The 18,726-nt window shown below is 34.0% G+C and overlaps 1 protein-coding gene across 2 annotated transcripts in view; it reads left to right on the top strand.

Annotated features, from left to right (window-relative positions):
- Mdga2 (MAM domain containing glycosylphosphatidylinositol anchor 2) overlaps positions 1 to 18,726 on the top strand; it is an 815,899-nt gene that overhangs the window by 762,037 nt on the left and 35,136 nt on the right. For both annotated transcript variants that reach the window (XR_012446173.1, XM_074068038.1), the window contains exons 11-12: positions 9,889 to 10,066; positions 16,109 to 16,129. Coding sequence is in view for 1 of the 2 variants with exons in the window: in XM_074068038.1 (XP_073924139.1) it covers positions 9,889 to 10,066; positions 16,109 to 16,129 (199 nt within the window). In the remaining variant the exon portion in view is untranslated. The remainder of the gene's footprint in view (positions 1 to 9,888; positions 10,067 to 16,108; positions 16,130 to 18,726) is intronic.

Here is an 18,726-nt window from a genome sequence, read left to right on the forward strand (position 1 = left end):
GGTTTGCACCAGCAATTGCCTGCATTGTCTGTGGCATGGAAATGGAGCTGGGCCTGGCCCACCTGTTCCCTGCAGTGGCGCCACGCTCCACAAACTCCATTCCTCCCCTCTGACACCACTCCAGGAGTCAAGTCCCGGGCCCATTGGCACCAGTGGGTGGCTCAGTCATGAAATCTCTGTTGTATGTGAGGGTCTTTAGGGTCCAGTCTCTCAAGCACAGGGTAAAATCTAAAACCAGCTGTATCCTCTTCTGGATACCAGCTGCCTACAGGGCAGCCTGCAGGGGACTCTTAGCAAGAGCATGAAACCTCTTGGCCCATGAAGGGATTCCCAAATGCATGGTTCCCAGAGCTCGATGAGCCAGAGCCTCCTCCTGACCCTCATCTGACACTGAATCAGAAGCTCTGGACTGAATTTTACTTTTAAGGTGGGGCTGACGGTTCAGCACTTCCACCGCCCACGGCATCTTGTTACTGCCTCTCACACTCCTGTATGACTGCTTTAAGGGGTAAACCCCACATCCCAGCTAAACTACCGAGGAGGAAAATCTTTTTTTACTTCTACAACTCTGCTATAAGTCCTCTACCATATTTTATTGTATAATTTCCACCTTATAATTTTTCTGCCATTTTCTATCATCTAATTCTACCTTATAATTCTTCCACCATATAATACTTACTATTCTTCTACTTTATAATCTATGGTTCTCTACCTTATAACCTTATAATTTTTCTACCATTTTCTACCATATAATCCTTAATGTCTCTACCTTATAATCCTTAATTCTTCTACCTTATAATTCTTAGCATAGCTTTTTTTTTTTATTTTTATTTTATTCATATGTGCATGCAATGTTTGGGTCATTTCTCCCCCCTCCCCCCAGCATAGCTTTTTTAAAGCCTAGTGTTCTGGGTTCTTAGACTCACCCTGTCCCATGCTTTTATACCTGGCTGTACTCAATTCACTCTCCACCCTCACCTTACTTGTTTCTCTTATGTGCGTGCTTCTTAGAGAGTGTCTCCTCAACTCAGGCTTTAAGTTCCCCCTTAGTTAAGTTCCTATCCAGGCATCACCTCACTTTCGTGTCCCTGTTTGGAGTGCCATCTCTTGCATGTCACCTCACTCTCAGGTCCCTGTTCAGGCACCAGCTCTCTTGGCCCACTCCTGCTTGTTCTAGAAACCTTAACTGGGGGCAATGGGAGATGCCAGAAAACACAAACAGGCAGAAGACCAAACATGCACAAAGCTGGAGCCAGGTAGGCTGTGTGCTCAGATGGAGACCACCAGCATCCTCCACCTCCAGTGAGTTTATTATATACAGTAGCAACACAAGGTGGAGAGGCATTTCATGGGGGAGGGGGCATGAAACCATGATCCTCAGGAACAGGAAGAACCTGTGACAGTTTCTCTCTGAACATAAACATCTTAGGAAAAACAGCTGTACTGCATCTTGCCCACTTCTATTGTTGAGGCGGTGCCAATCCAAGTGTGCAATTTATTGGGCATAACTATGCTTGCTCCCTTCTGCAGTTTGGGGATGTGCCAAACTCAAACTTGTAATTTATTCAATACACCTGTTGGATACCCACAGGTGTATGTCTGTTGTTAGAGTGGAGGGTGCTTGTGTTAGGGACTGCAGAAGGCTGGGATTGTGTACAGTTGGTACAGTTGGCTAGTCAGTGGGTGGTGAGTGTGTAGGAGGGAGGGGTAATGTGTGACAGGTTGGGAAAGGATAGGAGAGGAAAGTGAAGACAGGAAGAGAGTGAATGATAAGGGGCAGAAGGAGTAGTTAGGAGGGAGAACAATGGATTGTAGCACAGGAGAAGGAGGGAAAGCAAAGGGAGTAAGAATAGGTTTAAAGAAAGTAGTGATGGTGAAGTTAATAATACAGAAAACACACACATACACACACACACACACACACACACACACACAACAATAAAAAACACCATGTACAGGAACAACACAAAGTTCAGTCTTTTGGCAGAAGTTTGGGAGTTATTCCTTAGGCATCCAATCCTGGTATTGGCAAACAAGTGGAAAGTCTGATTTGGTCTTACCAGGTAATTGGCTTGTGAATAGTATTTGGTCCTTCTGTTCACAGGATTAGTTGCAATGGAAGGTGAAGTAAGTCTGCCAGTTCATACAGGAGGTCAGAGCTGTTACTATTTTCTGTAGGCAGCAGCTATATTGCCCTTCAGCTGCAGGTCAGCATTTCCCCAGGAAAGTGGTGTAATTCAGTTTTGAATGCAGCCCTCTATCCCACAAGATCAGCTCCAGGATCCACCATCAGCCCTGCCTTGGGAGGTTGGACTATTGCTCCCCCACTAATCTTTGTGCCTCCCCTGACCTCTGCTGGGTGCTTGTGGCTCCTCTGGGAGGTTGGCTTGTCACCCCATCCCTGCTCTCAGTCTTTGCTGCTTTTCTCCACATTCCTTCACTGAAAGTTCGGCTCCTTGCCTCACCCCCATTCTCCAGAGCAGATTCAGTGTTCCACCCCCACCTCTGCTGTCAGTGTTAGATTACATTTTGCTGTTTATGTTTTTCACTTTTCTTGGGGATGGGGTTCAATCTGCCTAGGGGCTTCACTGGATTATGTTCCTGGGGGGTGGATAGCAGAGTTGTATGGGGTACTTGAGGCTCACCTGATTGTTTTGCAGATTCAAGCAAGCAGCTTTGGAGCTGGCTGGTGGAGAGAAATGGTATTGCTTTTCTCAATGCAGCATGGTGTAGGGGGGGGCTTTCCACAGGTTGCAGAGGCTTTCTAGGATGTCACAGAGTTTGACTCTGATTGATGCTTTGTCTTGTGTTTGTTGGGATTAAAAAAAGAGAGAGAGAGAGAAATGGCTGGGGTGCTTTTTTCCCAGGGCCGGTCATGCCTTGCTGACTGTGCCACATGGGATTTCCATGGCTGTCAGGTGCAATTAAAGGCTGATTTAAGAGTCAGTCTTTGAATTTTACCTGCACCTAATGTGATGACAGTTATTATTTTGTCTAGAAGCAATCAGAATTACCCAAGTGTAGCTCCAATGTTGCAGTGTGGTCTATGGAGTCACTAAGCTTAGGATTTCTGATTCCCTACCTTACTTGCCATCTTGGATCTCCTTTGATGCATATTGAGAACCAAAGATAGTATGTAGTTGGTAATGATCTATCACATTTATGACTATGGAAATACAATGAAAAGTAGTAGATGCTGCCCTCATACCTGAAGTGATTGCATAGAATCTCCAATCAGCAGGTGCTGATGCAATCTATTGAGGGACTAGTCATCAGTTAGTCTGTCAAAATTTGAATCTGACTTCCAAAAAAACCTACTTACCTCTAATTTAGTCATAATAATGCAAGCTTCCAAAAAGACTTGGCATACAAAAAATGAATAAACATTTGTGTTATATAAAAAGATACTGCCACTTCTAAGGGTGTTAATATCATAAGCAGAGTATTTTAAGAAGCATTCCACAGTGTTATAAAAGTGGCCGTTATTCAAAAGAATTCCTACAGACTGTAAAAAAGAGAAGCCACAAGTTTTTGGTAGTGATGGAAGAAAGTTATATAATTATATGGATAAATGTATGCTACTTTTAGTAAAAAGTGAATATGATGTACATTTGCTGACTTGTAACTTATTATCCCCCTTTCCCTCAAAAGATGTTATTAGAACAATAGTACATATTAAAATCCATGTCTCCTGATGTCTCCTATCTTTTATTTGGGACTATAAGAAAATTTAATTTAAACTCTTAAAATATCATTTTAGCAAGTTTATATTCTGTGATATAATCAGTAGAGTATATGATTTAGGGTCCATAATACCTGCATTTTTAATATTAGGTATTATTTTTTTCCTAGGAGTGTGACTGATAAACACAAGTAGCAGATTTCTATAAAAAGAGTATGTCAGTATTTCTCTTACATAGTTACATTAACATAAGTGGGCTATTGGCATTCACATACCTCATATTTGGTTGATGTAGCCTCTCTTCTCTTTTAGATTATCACTTATGAAATACTTTTCAATGGAGTTTTTTTATAGTACTGAAAAAGATTCACAGTCCAAAAGAAGTTGGAAGAGATGGTAGCTTTGCTTCCCATTTAAGTCTGATGCAGACTTTGCTTAATTTGCTGAAAGGAGATAATTCTGTTACTTTTAAAATAAGGGAAAATTTTAACATGGTGTTTGCTCCTGAGACCTTTTCAGCAATAGCCTTTTAATTATCCTCTGTGATAAAAATCACAACCACAGCTTTTAATAAAACACCTCATTCAGGAGAATTGGGAGTTTTGAGGCTAACTAATATGAAAGAACATATCTCTTAGGAAAAGAAAAGTGGATTTTTAAACTGATGTGAAAAATATTTTAACACTTGCTTTCCTATCAACATGCTTACAGGAATGACCTAGGACTAGTCATCTGCAGTCCCACATTTTCTGAGGGTTTTGTGATTTTACTTTAAATAAGTGGAATAATTTTGCACTTCTTTTGTATATGTGCAAACAGTGCATTTAGTTTTCCAGTTTTACATTTTGCACAGCTCACTGATATACAATATGAAGTATTTAATTGTTTATGCCTCCAACTACTGAGGTATATACTTTCATTGTAGCTTTAAAGACTTAGAATCAAAGTTATTGCTTTTTAAATATACATATGAAGTTATGTACTTTGGAGTTTGTAGTAAGTAACAACATCAATGTATCCACCAGCAAAAATTACTTGAGTAGAACATCTTATTGTAACAGCAGAGTACTTATTTTCTCTCCCTTGGGATGTACTACAAATATTGAGTGGAATTAAACTTTTATTAACATCACCAAAATTGTATCTTTATTAAACTTTTGTATTTTCAAATAATAGTAAAATATAAAATTATTCTGTGTATACTTTTGTGTGTTTAAACCGATTATATCTATCTTTTGAAGTAAGAGCATTTTGTCTTTCGTGCATACAAATAAAAATCTGAAATCTAAAGGCAGTGAAAGAAATTGTCATCTACATCAAATTTTTTTGTAAATTTTTGACTTCCAGAACTGACACAAACTTTGTGGTATCTGGTGTTAACTGTTCATGATTATCTATGAAAGATAAGTACTTTCTGTGCAATTAAGTTTTATGTCCATTAAATACATGTTTTGTGCTTTTTGTCAGAATTTACCAGCAAACTCAGTGACTGCAGTTATCACTGAAGCAATTTGGATTTCCAGCTATTCTCCATGGAGAACAATTAAATATTCCCTATGTGCTAGAATTTAATCCCATCACATCTTAATCAAGTTAATAACTGGATATTGTAGGTATAAAAATTAATAAGAAATTATTTCTGGCTGGTATGCAAATTGGTTTTTTGCTCTATGCAAAAAGCCGGTACTATAAGCCTATTGTAATATATAATGGCTCTGATAAAAACAGTTAAGGGAGCAATAAACTTCTGGAGAGGCAAAGGAGTTATCTGGGGCATAACAAATTCTGGAGACGCCACTCTGTGTCTGTGCAGCCTTACAGTCGTTAGGAGTTGTCTTAACTTCCTGCTGCCTCAGTTTTCTCATTTGTAAAATACAGCTAGTGTTAGTTCTTCCTTATTAGGGTATTGGTGGAATGAATGTAATAATAAGTACAATGTGGTAATGGCACACAGTAAGGACTAGTATTTGTGCTTTATTTTGTTTTTAATTACCTGACCTGAAGATAAAAGTTATCCATGTGGAGCTATTAGAAGAACTAGAAATAATGAGGTAATCTTGCAAGACTGAGCTATGCCTCACAGAATATACTCTCAGGATTACTGGTATTCAAACTGTTGTGAAAGCGAGGACATGGTTTGTAAAAAATTTATTTTTAGTCCTCATTAAGGCAATAATTAGTGGTGATTGAGACTTTGTGAGGGGTTGTTTCCTTCCTTCCCTCCTTTTCTTCCTTCCTTCTTTCTTTTTCTTTTCTTTCTTTCTTTTGAAACAAGAGTTTCATGTAGCACAGACTGGCTTGGAATTCACTATCTTCCTGCCTCAGCCTCCCAAGTTCTAGAATTACATGTGTATGTCACCACATCAGGAAGAATTTTGTTTTTTTAACCAGGTCATTCAGTGACTCTCACCCATGTCTGATGTGAGAACAACTAAGAGTGAGTATTAAAAACACCAAATATTAAATCCTGAAAGTCACCAGGAAAAATGTTCCAGAAAAAGCATAAGGAATACCCACAAATACATATGTGGGAAGCAATATAGGAGAAAGGCCTGTCTTCGAATTCAAAGGAGAGTTTCAAGAGAATTCAGAATTGACAACCTCTTTTATTCTTCAATTCTCTCTTTACAAAAGAGAAACATTTCAGACATACACAAAATGATACAATGATGGTTTGTATATCTACCACCAATCTAAAAGAACAAAACTCACCAAATGGAGTTGCAGTCCCTTGTTTACCTCTTAATTCTGTTAACACTCCCTTAATCGTGTAGACAACATCTTGAACTCAGTGTTTACTATTCCTCTGCACTTCTTTAGACCATAATACAAATCTATGTAACCCTCTTCAAAATGTGATTTAAATCTGAAATTCATGCATGTAGCTGAGTTTCCTTTTCCATGCTATATTATACCTTCCATTTTATGGGTAGTCTTAAATTTGTGTTTTATATTTTATTAACAGATGTTTACATCATTTACTATGTTTCCCATGTCATGAATATTCCTGTTCCGAAACATGATTTTAACTTTTTTTATTGTAACATTGTGTTCATTGTTAAATTTTTCTGCAAACTTGTATCAGTTTACAAATTCCTCAGGGATATATTTTTGGAATACAGTTATTCATGAGTTCTTGAATTCCTGCATGTCTTGTGTGTGCAGACATTATTTACTTTTTTATTACAGTCTATCTTTTCATGGTCATTTTCACAGAAAACATCCTTAGAAAATAGTGTCTCTTTCTGGAATAGAAAGATTTGATGTCCAATGTAATTAAAATATGTGGACAAGTTTGGTTACTGTTAATTATAAAAGGGATTTTTTTAGTACATTGTCCTTGAGATATGATGCATAATCAAGACCTGTGTATCATCCACCCAGATGCCTTTGTAGTACCCTTGTGTGACTGGAGGCAAAAGGGACCAGAACTTTAACATAGCCCATGATGTGTATGGTGTCATGTGTCCTTTCCTTTGAGGACACGGCCTCCAGTCTTGTGCTATTACTCATGAAACTGTTGCAGTCTAACTTACTAGCTGGTAAATGAGGGTGAAATCTCATTCATTTATGAACCCTTACACACTGGCTCTGATATTCATAAAGATTCTCATTGTTTTATGTCTATAACAAACTTTAATATTGTCACCTTTTAAAGGTTTTTGTCTATCTGGCAGTGGAAAATAGTATTGTGTTTTTAATTTTCATTTCGTTGATTCACTGTGAGGCTGAGGCCTCACAGTGGCCTCACTAATTTTTTAAATTAGTTATAAGAGTCTCCTCATCTATGAAATGCCTATATTTATTTGACTCATTTTGCTAATGAGTTATTTTTCTTAGTTGTAGGAAATTTTAATACATTCAGTTTAAATTTATCTATCGTGGATATCTTCTTCAAAGCACTGGCTTGTACTTTTTCCTGCTTAATGGGGTTAATCGATGCCAGTAAATTTTTAGCTAAACTTTTAAAACTGAATATTAACTTCAAGTTTAAAATTAACTGAAATTTATCAATCTTCCCTTAAATGATGCAAGCTTTTCTTTTGTTTAAAAAAACAATAAATTTCCTGAGGTCATAATGACATCCTTCTCTTTTTGTTCCAAATTATTTTCCTTTTACATGTTATTTAAATTTAATTTTAAAATGACATATAAAGACACAAAATTGTACATATTAATAGGAAATGTGCGATGTTCTGATATACATATACATAACATAACATTTCATTCAGAGTAGTATTTATCTCTTTGGTTTTGATGTTTAATCTTAAACATTTTATCCTCCTAAGACTTATTTCTCTATGTAAGATATGATATAAAGATCTAGTACATGTTCTTTTCATGTGCATAACGAATACAATAGCATATTCTTTTCTATATAAATTTTCTTCTTTCCATTCCATTATTTTGTTTGTAATTTGTGTAAGACTGTGCTGATATCAAACAAATGAGGGCTTTTCATTTCCACAAGTATAACATCTGTGATATAGAATTAGGACTAACCCATCTTCAGGAAACAAATATAAAGATAAATAATCACACATACCTACACTTATAAATACATAAGAATATAGATAATATGTCTAAACATATGTAGATGTGTATATGTATAAGATATACATGCACATGTGTGAGAAGATATATACACATATATGTATACATGTGTATGTGTAAGGATATTATATATAATATATTGCATGGAGACACATACACACAGAGATTACCAAACAAAAATCTAAGGGAAAATGGGAATCTAAGGTAACAGATGGAATTCCTACTCAAAGTGCTTTTGCCCCTAGCTGTTCACCAATTCAGGCAAACTTCAACTTTGATTCTTAAGTTTGGCAATGCTGAAGCAGACAAGAATGACAACCCAAGGCATGGAATCTTCTCCTCTTTGATTTGAGATAACAAAGGTTTCACAATTGAAGAGAAAATGAATGATACTGTTGATGCCTTAGGAGCATGTCAGAACAAAGGCATATCTCTAAAGGAATATGTTTTTGCCCCGAAGAAACCCCCAGTAATAGAATTTTAAGCCACATGCTCAACACATAGTCAAAACTGAACACATAAATACAAGAAAAAAGCACTATGAACAAAATTACACCATATACTTGATATGAAAATTAGCAGATAAATATTATCAGACAACTGTTCTTAATATAATCTAAATGTATATATGTTATTAAATATAAGGAAGTGCAAAAATCCATGACAATTGCATAAACCAGTAAAATATCTTCAACAATTTGCAATAGCAGACAAATCTGTGAACTATTAATAAATCTGATGAATTATATACACAAATTTGATGAAGAAAAATTCAAAATGCTAGTAAAAGCAGATGAGTATGAAATAAAAGGAGAGATTACTTTTTTATAGGAAGGAATATGATATATATGTACACATATGTGGATAATTGTGTATACATATAAGATATACATGCACATGTGTGAGAAATATAATAAATGTGTGTATGTCTTTTCCCTCTAGGAGGAGGGAAAGAGAGATTAACATAGATTGATATCTACATAGACAACCCTACAGAATCATTTCAGTTTTCTAAGTACTTATTCTCCTTACTATGTTTGACTAGATAATATCAAGCATTCTTTTCTCATTTGTGATTCTAAAGGTAACAATTCTAAAATATAATCATCATTAGTTAAGCATCTTACAGATTTTTATACTCTTATTTATCAGATTAGTCAAGTTTCTTATTTCTACCTTATTAACAGCTTTAATAAATAATAAGTAAGAGTTAATGAAGTTAAGGAATCAGTGTTTGTTGTTTATAACTCTAATGCCTAGAGTACATCTTAGCAGTGCTGTTATATATGCAATACATATGATTGTTGATATAATACAGAAGTTGCAGGTTTTTAAGAATCTCACATAATATTAATATAATAAGTAAGAAGTAGTTAAATCCACCTCTCCAAACCTCTAGATCAAAGACTCCTGCTTGATCTTTCTGAGTCTTACTTAAAATTGGATGACCATTAAGTCCCTTAAATCTATGTAATTAATCTTTGATTTTTGGCAATTATCTTTAAACATCTGTAAAATTTCTTACCCATAGAAACTCAAACACTAACAAAATGTATTTATGTAGTGCAGTGAGCTTGCTTAATAAACTTCTGGATTTTTTTTCCTCTAAAGAACACACTGGTAACATTATTTTAAAATTATTTTAATTTCAGGCTGGCCAACAACGTTGGTGGGAACAGGAGATTAAAATAAATGGGAATATTCAAAAGGGAGAATTAATTACATATAATTTGACAGAGCTAATTAAACCTGAAGCTTATGAAGTTCGATTGACTCCTCTCACTAAATTTGGTGAAGGAGATTCGACAATTCGTGTGATCAAATATAGTGGTAAGTAGCCTTTTAATTAAAAGTATTTATTTGTATATTATACTATGTGGAATATTTAGTTTGAAACTATCTACCAAATTTAGCTAGTAAGTAAAACTTAACATCTTGGTTTTCTGAATCATCTGACAGGTGGCTAAAATAAGAAAACAAAAAACAGTGACTTTAAAGACCATAAATATCAACATTTTTTTATTAATTTATTCACATGTGCATATATTATTTGGGTCATTTCTCCCCGCTGCCCCCCGCTCCCACTTTCTCCCCCCCACCCCGATCCCCCCCTCTCATTTCCAGGCAGAACCTGTTCTGGGCTTATCTCTGATTCTGTTGAAGAGAAGACATAAGCAATAATAAGAAAGACAAAGCATTTTGCTAGTCGAGATAAGGATAGCTATACAGAGAGATTCCTAGCATTGCTTCCAGGTACAAATTTGTTGCAACCTAGGTTGATTCATCTCTGACTGACCTTTACACTGGTTTCTGATCCCCTTCTCGTGTTGAACTGTCAACACGATTACAAGTGTAGATTACAAGTGTAGAGATACACAATAGCTATTAGATAACACTGTACCTACAATACCCCTTTATGCTTGATTGCATGAGTAATGATAAAATATGTGTCTCTGTGTTACCTTTTCAAACTTTTAAGATAACCTTAAAACTTATACCATTAAGAAGTTAGGAAATAAGATGAACGTGTCTTTCTGTGCTTTAAATAAAAATTAATACACTTCCTTTTTAGAATAGTTTTAGGTTTACAGAAAGTTGAGCAGAAAGTGCAGAGACCTGGGTGCCCGTGGTTCATGCCTGTAATCCTTGCTACTTGGGAGGCTGAGATCTGGAGGACCATGGTTGGAGGCCAACCTGGGCAAATAAGTTACAAGAACTCATCTCCAAAATAACCAGAACAAAATAGAGTAGTGGAATGACTCAAGTGGTAGAGCACCTGTTTTAAAAGTATAAAGTCCTGAGTTCAAACCCCAAGCCACCAAAAAATACAAAGACAAAAGTACAAAGAGCTCCCTGCCTTTGATGCAGTTTTCCCTAATATTAATATGTTGCATTATTGTAGAACTTGTTAGAACCAATTAGTGAATATTGATATATTATTAAAGTCAGTAGTTTACATTAGGATTTATTATATATGCTAATATATAATAAATATATATATAAATATATATATATTTATTATATATGGATTTTGGAAAGTGATTAATTTTACATATCCATCACTTCAATATCAGACTGACCATCTCCCCTACTCTAAAAATCCACTGTATTCTATTTCCCCACCCCTAACACTGGCAACTACTGATCCTTTACCTTTTTTATAGTCTCTCTTTTTCTGGAATATTGAATAGTTCAGAACAAATACATGTGTCCTTTTTGGGATGGCTTATTTAGATTATCAATATGTATTTAAGGTTTTCTGTGTCCTGTGTGGCTTGAAAGATCATTTCTTTTTATCATTTACCAATATCCCATTTTAAAACGATATCACAATTTATCTTTTTTCACATATTGAAGGACATCTTTGTCACTGTTTTGTTTTTAGCGGAGTTTAATAATTGCTAATGTTAAAAATATCTGAATGTTTGTATGTACGTGTTAGTGATAGTTTTCTTTTATAAACTATATGCATAAAACATTTCTTCACTATTTAAATGCCCTATTTTGAGAAAAAGCAAAAAAGCATAGAAATGTGAAAAATTAAAAAGTTGTCTACAATATTTTTCTCTAATAGCTCAAAGAGAAACAATAGCAAGTAGATTTATTATGCTAATATATGTTAGAGAAATTAATATTTGGTAAATTGAAATTTGCATGCATTTTAGAACTATAATGTTTAATGAAACTGGCTACCACTAGTATTTTCAATGTATGCAGGGTTAAGTAACTCAGTGATGAGATAGTTCATATTTTTTCATTTGTCCAGTGTCATATCATTCTTTTTATCATTTATTTTCAAGGTTTGAGTTAAAAACATTTTTTGCAGATAAAGTTGTCAATTTTTTTTTATCCCCTACTATATTTTTCCCTACTTAAGAGCAGTGAAACACAACATCTGTGCAGGTAGAGGATATAAGGATGTATATTGAAAACTGTTGAAAAATGGTGGGTGGAAGGTAAGAGGGTAAGGGAGAGCAGTAGAAGGGATTCAGTAGACCAAAGTAAAGTATACCCACAGTAGGGGTACATTGAGAAACCCCTTTAAACATCAGCATAAATATTAATAACAAAAGACAAGATGGTAAAATAGGTACAGTGTGTGTGTTAGGGGGCTACTAGTGGGAGGGAGAGAGTTAATGAAGGAGATTATAGTGAGGGTGTATGGTTGATGGGCTTCATATACCTACATGAAATAGAACATGCAATTGCTTTAAGTGGGGCTGGGAGAGGGTTGAAAGGGAGAGGTGGTAGGGGAGATCTAACCAATGTACAATATAAGCTTATTTGGAACTGTCATTGTGAATCCTCCTCCTGACTATATCCTAATTAAAGAAACAAGCTGGAGGCCAATGGCTCATGATTGTAATTCTAGCTACTCAGGAGGCAGAGATCAGAAGAATGGTGGTTCGAAGCCAGCCTGTGCAAATAGTTCATGAGATCCTATCTCAAAAGAACCCTTCACAAAAATAGGGCTGGTGGAGTGGCTCAAGGGGAAGGCCCTGAGCTCAACCCCAGTACAACACAAAAAAAAAAATTGATATAAAAAATAAAACCAACTAAAATATCAGTAAAATTTAGTTTAATTTAAAAAAGAGAGCAGCAAATAATGTCAAAAGTGAAACTATTAGGAGCTCATTAATGTTGTTTTTATCCACATTCAATTTTCACTAAAATCTCATAATATATACTATAGGATTGAAAATTTGTAGATGATCAAGTAATATCAAAGCACTGGGATCATTACATATATTTTCATAAATGTGATCCTTTAAAATATGTGTATTATTATGTTAATGATGCAAATACTAACAAAGACTCTACTCAGCTCCATGATTCTATTGGACAACTAGAAAATGTTCCTGTATATTTTTCTAAAATTGTAATTTAATATATTTTATAAATATGAATTATTTCCTCTTCTTATCCAGCATTTATTCTTCTTTCCCCTAAGTTATAAATTTCTTTCTCTATGTGTGTGTGTGTGTGTGTGTGTGTGTGCGTGTATGTACAATTAAGTATATATGTATATATTTGTTGCTGGGTTATTGGTATCCATTCCTTTTAAAGATGAGGATATTATTTTTTTTAGAAATTTTATAAATAACTTATCTGTCACAAAGATATTTACCTAGCTAAATCACAAAACCATTAACTAAGATATCTAAATTGTATTTTATTAATAAAACAAGTAAAAACTGATTTATCAGTCTTCACATCAAGCTGAAGATGAAGCTGAACGGCAAGGCCAACTTTTAAAACAAAATGCATCAAATGTGAGGGCTTTGGGTTCATTCTAGTTAACTAGAATTATCATATTTCTTTCCATATACATAATGCTAAGCCTGGAAGCCAAGGCACTGACATTCACAGATATGTCTCTAATAATTCTGTTAAGATGAGGATATTATGACCAAAAAGTTTTGGTGTCCTGCATAAAAAACTATGAAATGAGAACTCCCTAAAACTAGGTTCTCTCGTTGACTGCAGATAAGTTTTACGTCTTTGTTCAAGTTTAGAAGTTCATTACGACTGTCCTTAAAGAGGTATTAAAGCTTACGATTATAAGCTCAGTAGTTTTTATTGAAAATTCTGAGGAAACAAACTAAAATGAAAGAATAGATGTAGAACAAATTACTTTTAAGTTTTAAAAGTTACCTTTGCATCATAGGCATGAATATTAACGTGTTAACTGCTCAGTTAAAATTATTTTTATATAACAAATATTTAGGTAAACTATTCTTTAATGATATATAGGCATTGTATGAGTTTCCTTGGGCTGACATAGTGAAATACTATAATGTTGGATATATTAAAAATACAGAAGTTTTTGTTCAAGATTGAGGAGCATGGCTGGTCTCTGTTTGGAACTCTCTTCATAGCTTATAGATAGTCATCTTCTTTAGATGGCCTCAGGCAGCAGAGAGAAAGTTTTAATGTCTCCTCTGCTTCTTATAAAGACACCAACCCATTGGATTAGGGCCACACTCTTACGATCTAAATTAACCTAATTTTCTTCCTAGATACCCTATCAAAAGTACAGTCAGACAAAGGATTAATCTTCAACATAGAATTCTTTTGGCAAACACAATTCAACCTGTAATTGGCATTTAAAAGAAATTAGACATGCAAATATAAATGAAAAGGAAATCAATGGACTCATTGCAATATTTAGAATTTAAAATTGCAAAATTTAAAAGTTAACTGTGCTTGGTAAAATGAATTTAGTCAATAAAATATTGCAGCAGAAAATTCCATTAAAATCCAGTCATCAAAGATGGCATGGAAATGTAACATTGCTTAGAAATAAATTATAATTTAAAGATACTCATTTGAAAAGTAGTGTATAGAATTGTCTTATAATTTCATATTATTTTAAATTATGAAATAATTTTAACCTTTGAAATTAATATTGCTATCTTACAAGAGAATTATTTTGTTGCTGTTGTTTTTGGTAGTACTGTGGTTTGAACTCTGGGCCTTGTCCTTGCTTGGCAGGCACACCAGTACTTGAGCCATGACCCCAGCCCTTTTTTGCTTTAGTTATTTTTTAGATAGGGTCTCACATTTATGCTCCTACCAGCCTGGTCTGCAACCCCCCTATCTACACTTCCTTAGATAGGGTCTTGTGATTTTTTTTTTCTGCTGGAACCATCATCCTCCTGATCTCTGCCTCCCAATCGCAACCTTTTGAGTGGCTAGCATTACAGGTGTGGGTTACCACCTGGCATAAATTGATCTTTTTAAGTTCACTTTCAGTGAAACCAGTAAATGTATACCTCCTTCTCTGTGATATTCAGTCCATAATTTGCAATGTGGCGTGTACAATCAGAAAAACAACTAAGATAATGGGAATTATTTTCTTTATGTAGAAACAGTGCAAGTAACTGATTAAGAAAATCAATTTTTAAAAGTTAATCTAAATGTAGAGATTTGTGTATATGTGTATAGTTTTATATATCATACTTTACCATAATGTACAAGTTATATAAAGCTACTTAAGTGTGAACAGTAGGAGAGTGACAAAAGGGATCAAGTTGTGCAGAGTAGAGCACCTAGCCATTGTAATCTTGAGAAACTACAATAATTTTCTACTTCATCCAGAATGAAATTATTTCCCAAAGTGATAAATACATGATCAATACATACAGACACCATTTTATGTTAAAGAATAGCTATATTTTGTGACTTTTAGGTAAAATTTAAAGTATCAACCCCCATTGGATGGAAATCAATTGACACTTGTATTGCAAATGTAATTTGTTTTCTGAAATAAATATTTCCTTAGATGAAAAAAATTGTAGAATGTGTTGCTTATCGTGTGAGAACTTTGTGTGAACAATGTTTCAGCATGTGTGTTTTAATTTAATTAAACCAAGTGGCATAAAATAGCTATTTATTTAGAACACAAGACATGATATGAAGATTGCATTATTTCATATATGCCCTATCATTTTCAGTAGAAGTAGATAACAGAAAAAAATAAAAGTACAATCTCTGTTGGAAAATTGCTTTTGTTGTTAAACCATCTGGATTATAGGTTGGCCTACTGTCAGCCTTGTTTTTGATTGCTGGGTTTGGCTTTCACTGGTTAAGATAGAAAAGGTTAGCAAATGCATTCCTTGGAAAATGAGCAAATCCCCCATGCTATTTAGCATTGATCTTTTTGGTACTTTGAGGTTGTTATTTTTGAGCACCAAAGTAGGTTATATCCAATCCTCTATAACAAAATGGATCGCAGATATAATTCTCTACTGCCACAGTTGGGGAAAGTCATTAAGTTTTGCTAAGGAACTATGAGATACAGAATAGGCTGATTAGACTTTATATTTTGAAAAACTCTAAGCTAATGTCTATTTGTTTTATTTCTTTTAGCGCCTGTAAATCCTCATTTGAGTAAGTATATTTTCACTTTAAAATCAAACTATATTTAATAATTAAGAAAAACAGAATAAGTATAAATATACAAAGATTATCTAACTACTGTTCACGATTAACTAGAATTAGTAAAATTGGCATATATGTGAATTTTAAATTACAAAGGACATGGATAAAGACATCAATATTGATAAGCGATATTTATAAATTTTCCTAACTATGGTAATATGAAGCCATTTCCCCAATGTATTTAGTATTTGCTCTTTCTGTGACTGTGGGATTTTTCTCTTTTGGGGGGATTACATGTCATTTTTTGCTAATCTGTTTCTTTGGTTTTCATTTTTTTAATTTTTACATTTCTCTCATAAAAGACTACAGTTACATAGAGGTTGGTTTTCAGGTGGTTTGAGACTTTTTTCATAGATCACTACTTCATAAAAATGATTCGATTATTTATTTTTGAGACATGCAGCCCAGCGTGGCCTCTAACTCATAATTGGTCTGGTTTAGGTTACAGATTCTATAAAATTGCTTAATATGGGGAAATTCGTATTAAAGATTATGAGTACAAGATGAAATACAGTTTATATATATCTGAAAATCAGTCCTACAGGCAAAAAAATTTCTATCTGGAAAGTTTCCCTAAAATAATAAGAGCATTTACTATGAAAATCTACTCTCAAATATCAGTCATGAGAGCTTTTAAGTTTAAATGTAAAGTTAGATGTTTGCAGGTTCTAAAGAGTGATGAAAGGAAGAGGTGAATGCAAGAAGAGCCTTGAGTACAGCTTTTTATTCCTGCTGTTTGATTCTTTCTTCACCATAGAATTAAGGAAATAAAGCAAAATTTTGTAGACTATGCAATGCAGAATATTTGAGATGTCTTTATTTCCATGTGACTCCTGAAATTCTGCCAAAATCATGCTTTACTTAGAAAACTAGTAAAAATTGAAATTCTAGCCAATCCTTAGCTTTTTATCTGTGAAATTCCTAGATTTTATTACTTTCTATTTTATGAGATATTCATATTACATTACAGCTCAGTTCATTTGCATTACCTGTCTAATATTATTTATTATAATAAGCTTTTTATAAATACATTTCTTTGCACAAATTTATAATTATCCATTGAAAGTGACGACACAGCCAAAAAATTATCTTATAGTCCCAAATTGGTTTTTTTTTTTTTTTGTCGTTTTATCTGTCAATGTTTCATAAAGTCTCTCCAGTAGTAGGTTTTGCCTTCTATAACGACATATGTCCTCAGAAGTAATGAACTATTAATACTGTCAATGTATCTTAGTCTGACTTAAATCAGAATATTGTAGACAACTTGTATCATATATAAAATAGTCATATGTAAAATAAATCATGAAAAATTTTGTTTCTGTCTAAGTTTTTTCAGTTTTTATAAGCTATATTACTTTACTATGACAGACATATATTTAGGTTTTAAAAATTATTTTGCTCACTTTTGGCAACTAGATTTTTTTCTTTTTTTAAGAAAGTCTAAATTAAATTATAAAAGGAAGTATTTAAGGTATTATAAGAATTCATTATATGTCATTTAAATAACACAAAGTAGGATTTGAAAGTGCATCTGTAAACTGAAATGTTCTATCTTTACATTTGTCCTTTGACCATTTTTGTATGTGTATATAATATGACATTAAACAAGTGAAAACATTACAAATTAAGTAGTGCTGTTATGGGATCAAAACTCCACAGATGCAACTAGAGGAAGCTCATATTGTACCTGGAAGACATTGGTCAGCATGCATATAACTACACTGCTTTCTCCAACATTACAGTTTTGATAGCATCAAATGTTCTGTCTTCTGTCCTATAAGACCAACGGCACAAGTGTATGTCTAATGAAAATTTTATGTGGAATATGGTTTATGTAGAGATTTACAGATTTAAATTCCCTTAAATACTTATGTTCCCTACAACCTACTTAGCCAAAATATAGACTATAAATTAATACATAAATATGGCAAGTCTTTAATCTGACAAACACAACAGAAACTTATTCCTCAAGTTCAAAGGGAAAGCCTGCTTTATTTTTATTGATATCAATAGATTTCAGTTAGTTCAGGCATATGATCCCAACAAAGGGGTACAGTCCCAAGGATATCTTATAAATTTGTCCCTTTACGGGATGGGAAGCGCTCAAATAGAACTCCTCATTCTTCAGATGTCTGTGTGAATTGCAATGAACCTGCCATCTGTTTTGAGTTCATTATTTAATGGCTGGCTTTGCAAATGTTTTCTCCCCTATGAGCTCTATGAATAAGGGTTATCATGATTTCACAGTGCTGTTCTTAGGCTGAGTGAAATAATATACACGGTGTTCAGTTTTTCTCACTATCATGCATGGTTTAATTATGTTTTGATAGAACTTATAAGCTTCTTTACTTATACTATTTTTCAAAAAATAAAAAAACAAAAAAAAATTTATATTTAGAAATGTTACTACCACCCATAGATCAGGGAAAGTTGCAAAAAGTCTCCCTCTGAACTGGTGTTGGATCGGAGTTCACTTTCTGACAGACATCCAGGAAATTCAGTCCTTCCTTCGGGTCTTCATGAAGTCTTTTTTATGAAATTCACTT

The sequence above is a fragment of the Castor canadensis genome, chromosome 3 (assembly GCF_047511655.1).
Source record: "Castor canadensis chromosome 3, mCasCan1.hap1v2, whole genome shotgun sequence".
Classification (NCBI taxonomy): domain Eukaryota; kingdom Metazoa; phylum Chordata; class Mammalia; order Rodentia; family Castoridae; genus Castor; species Castor canadensis.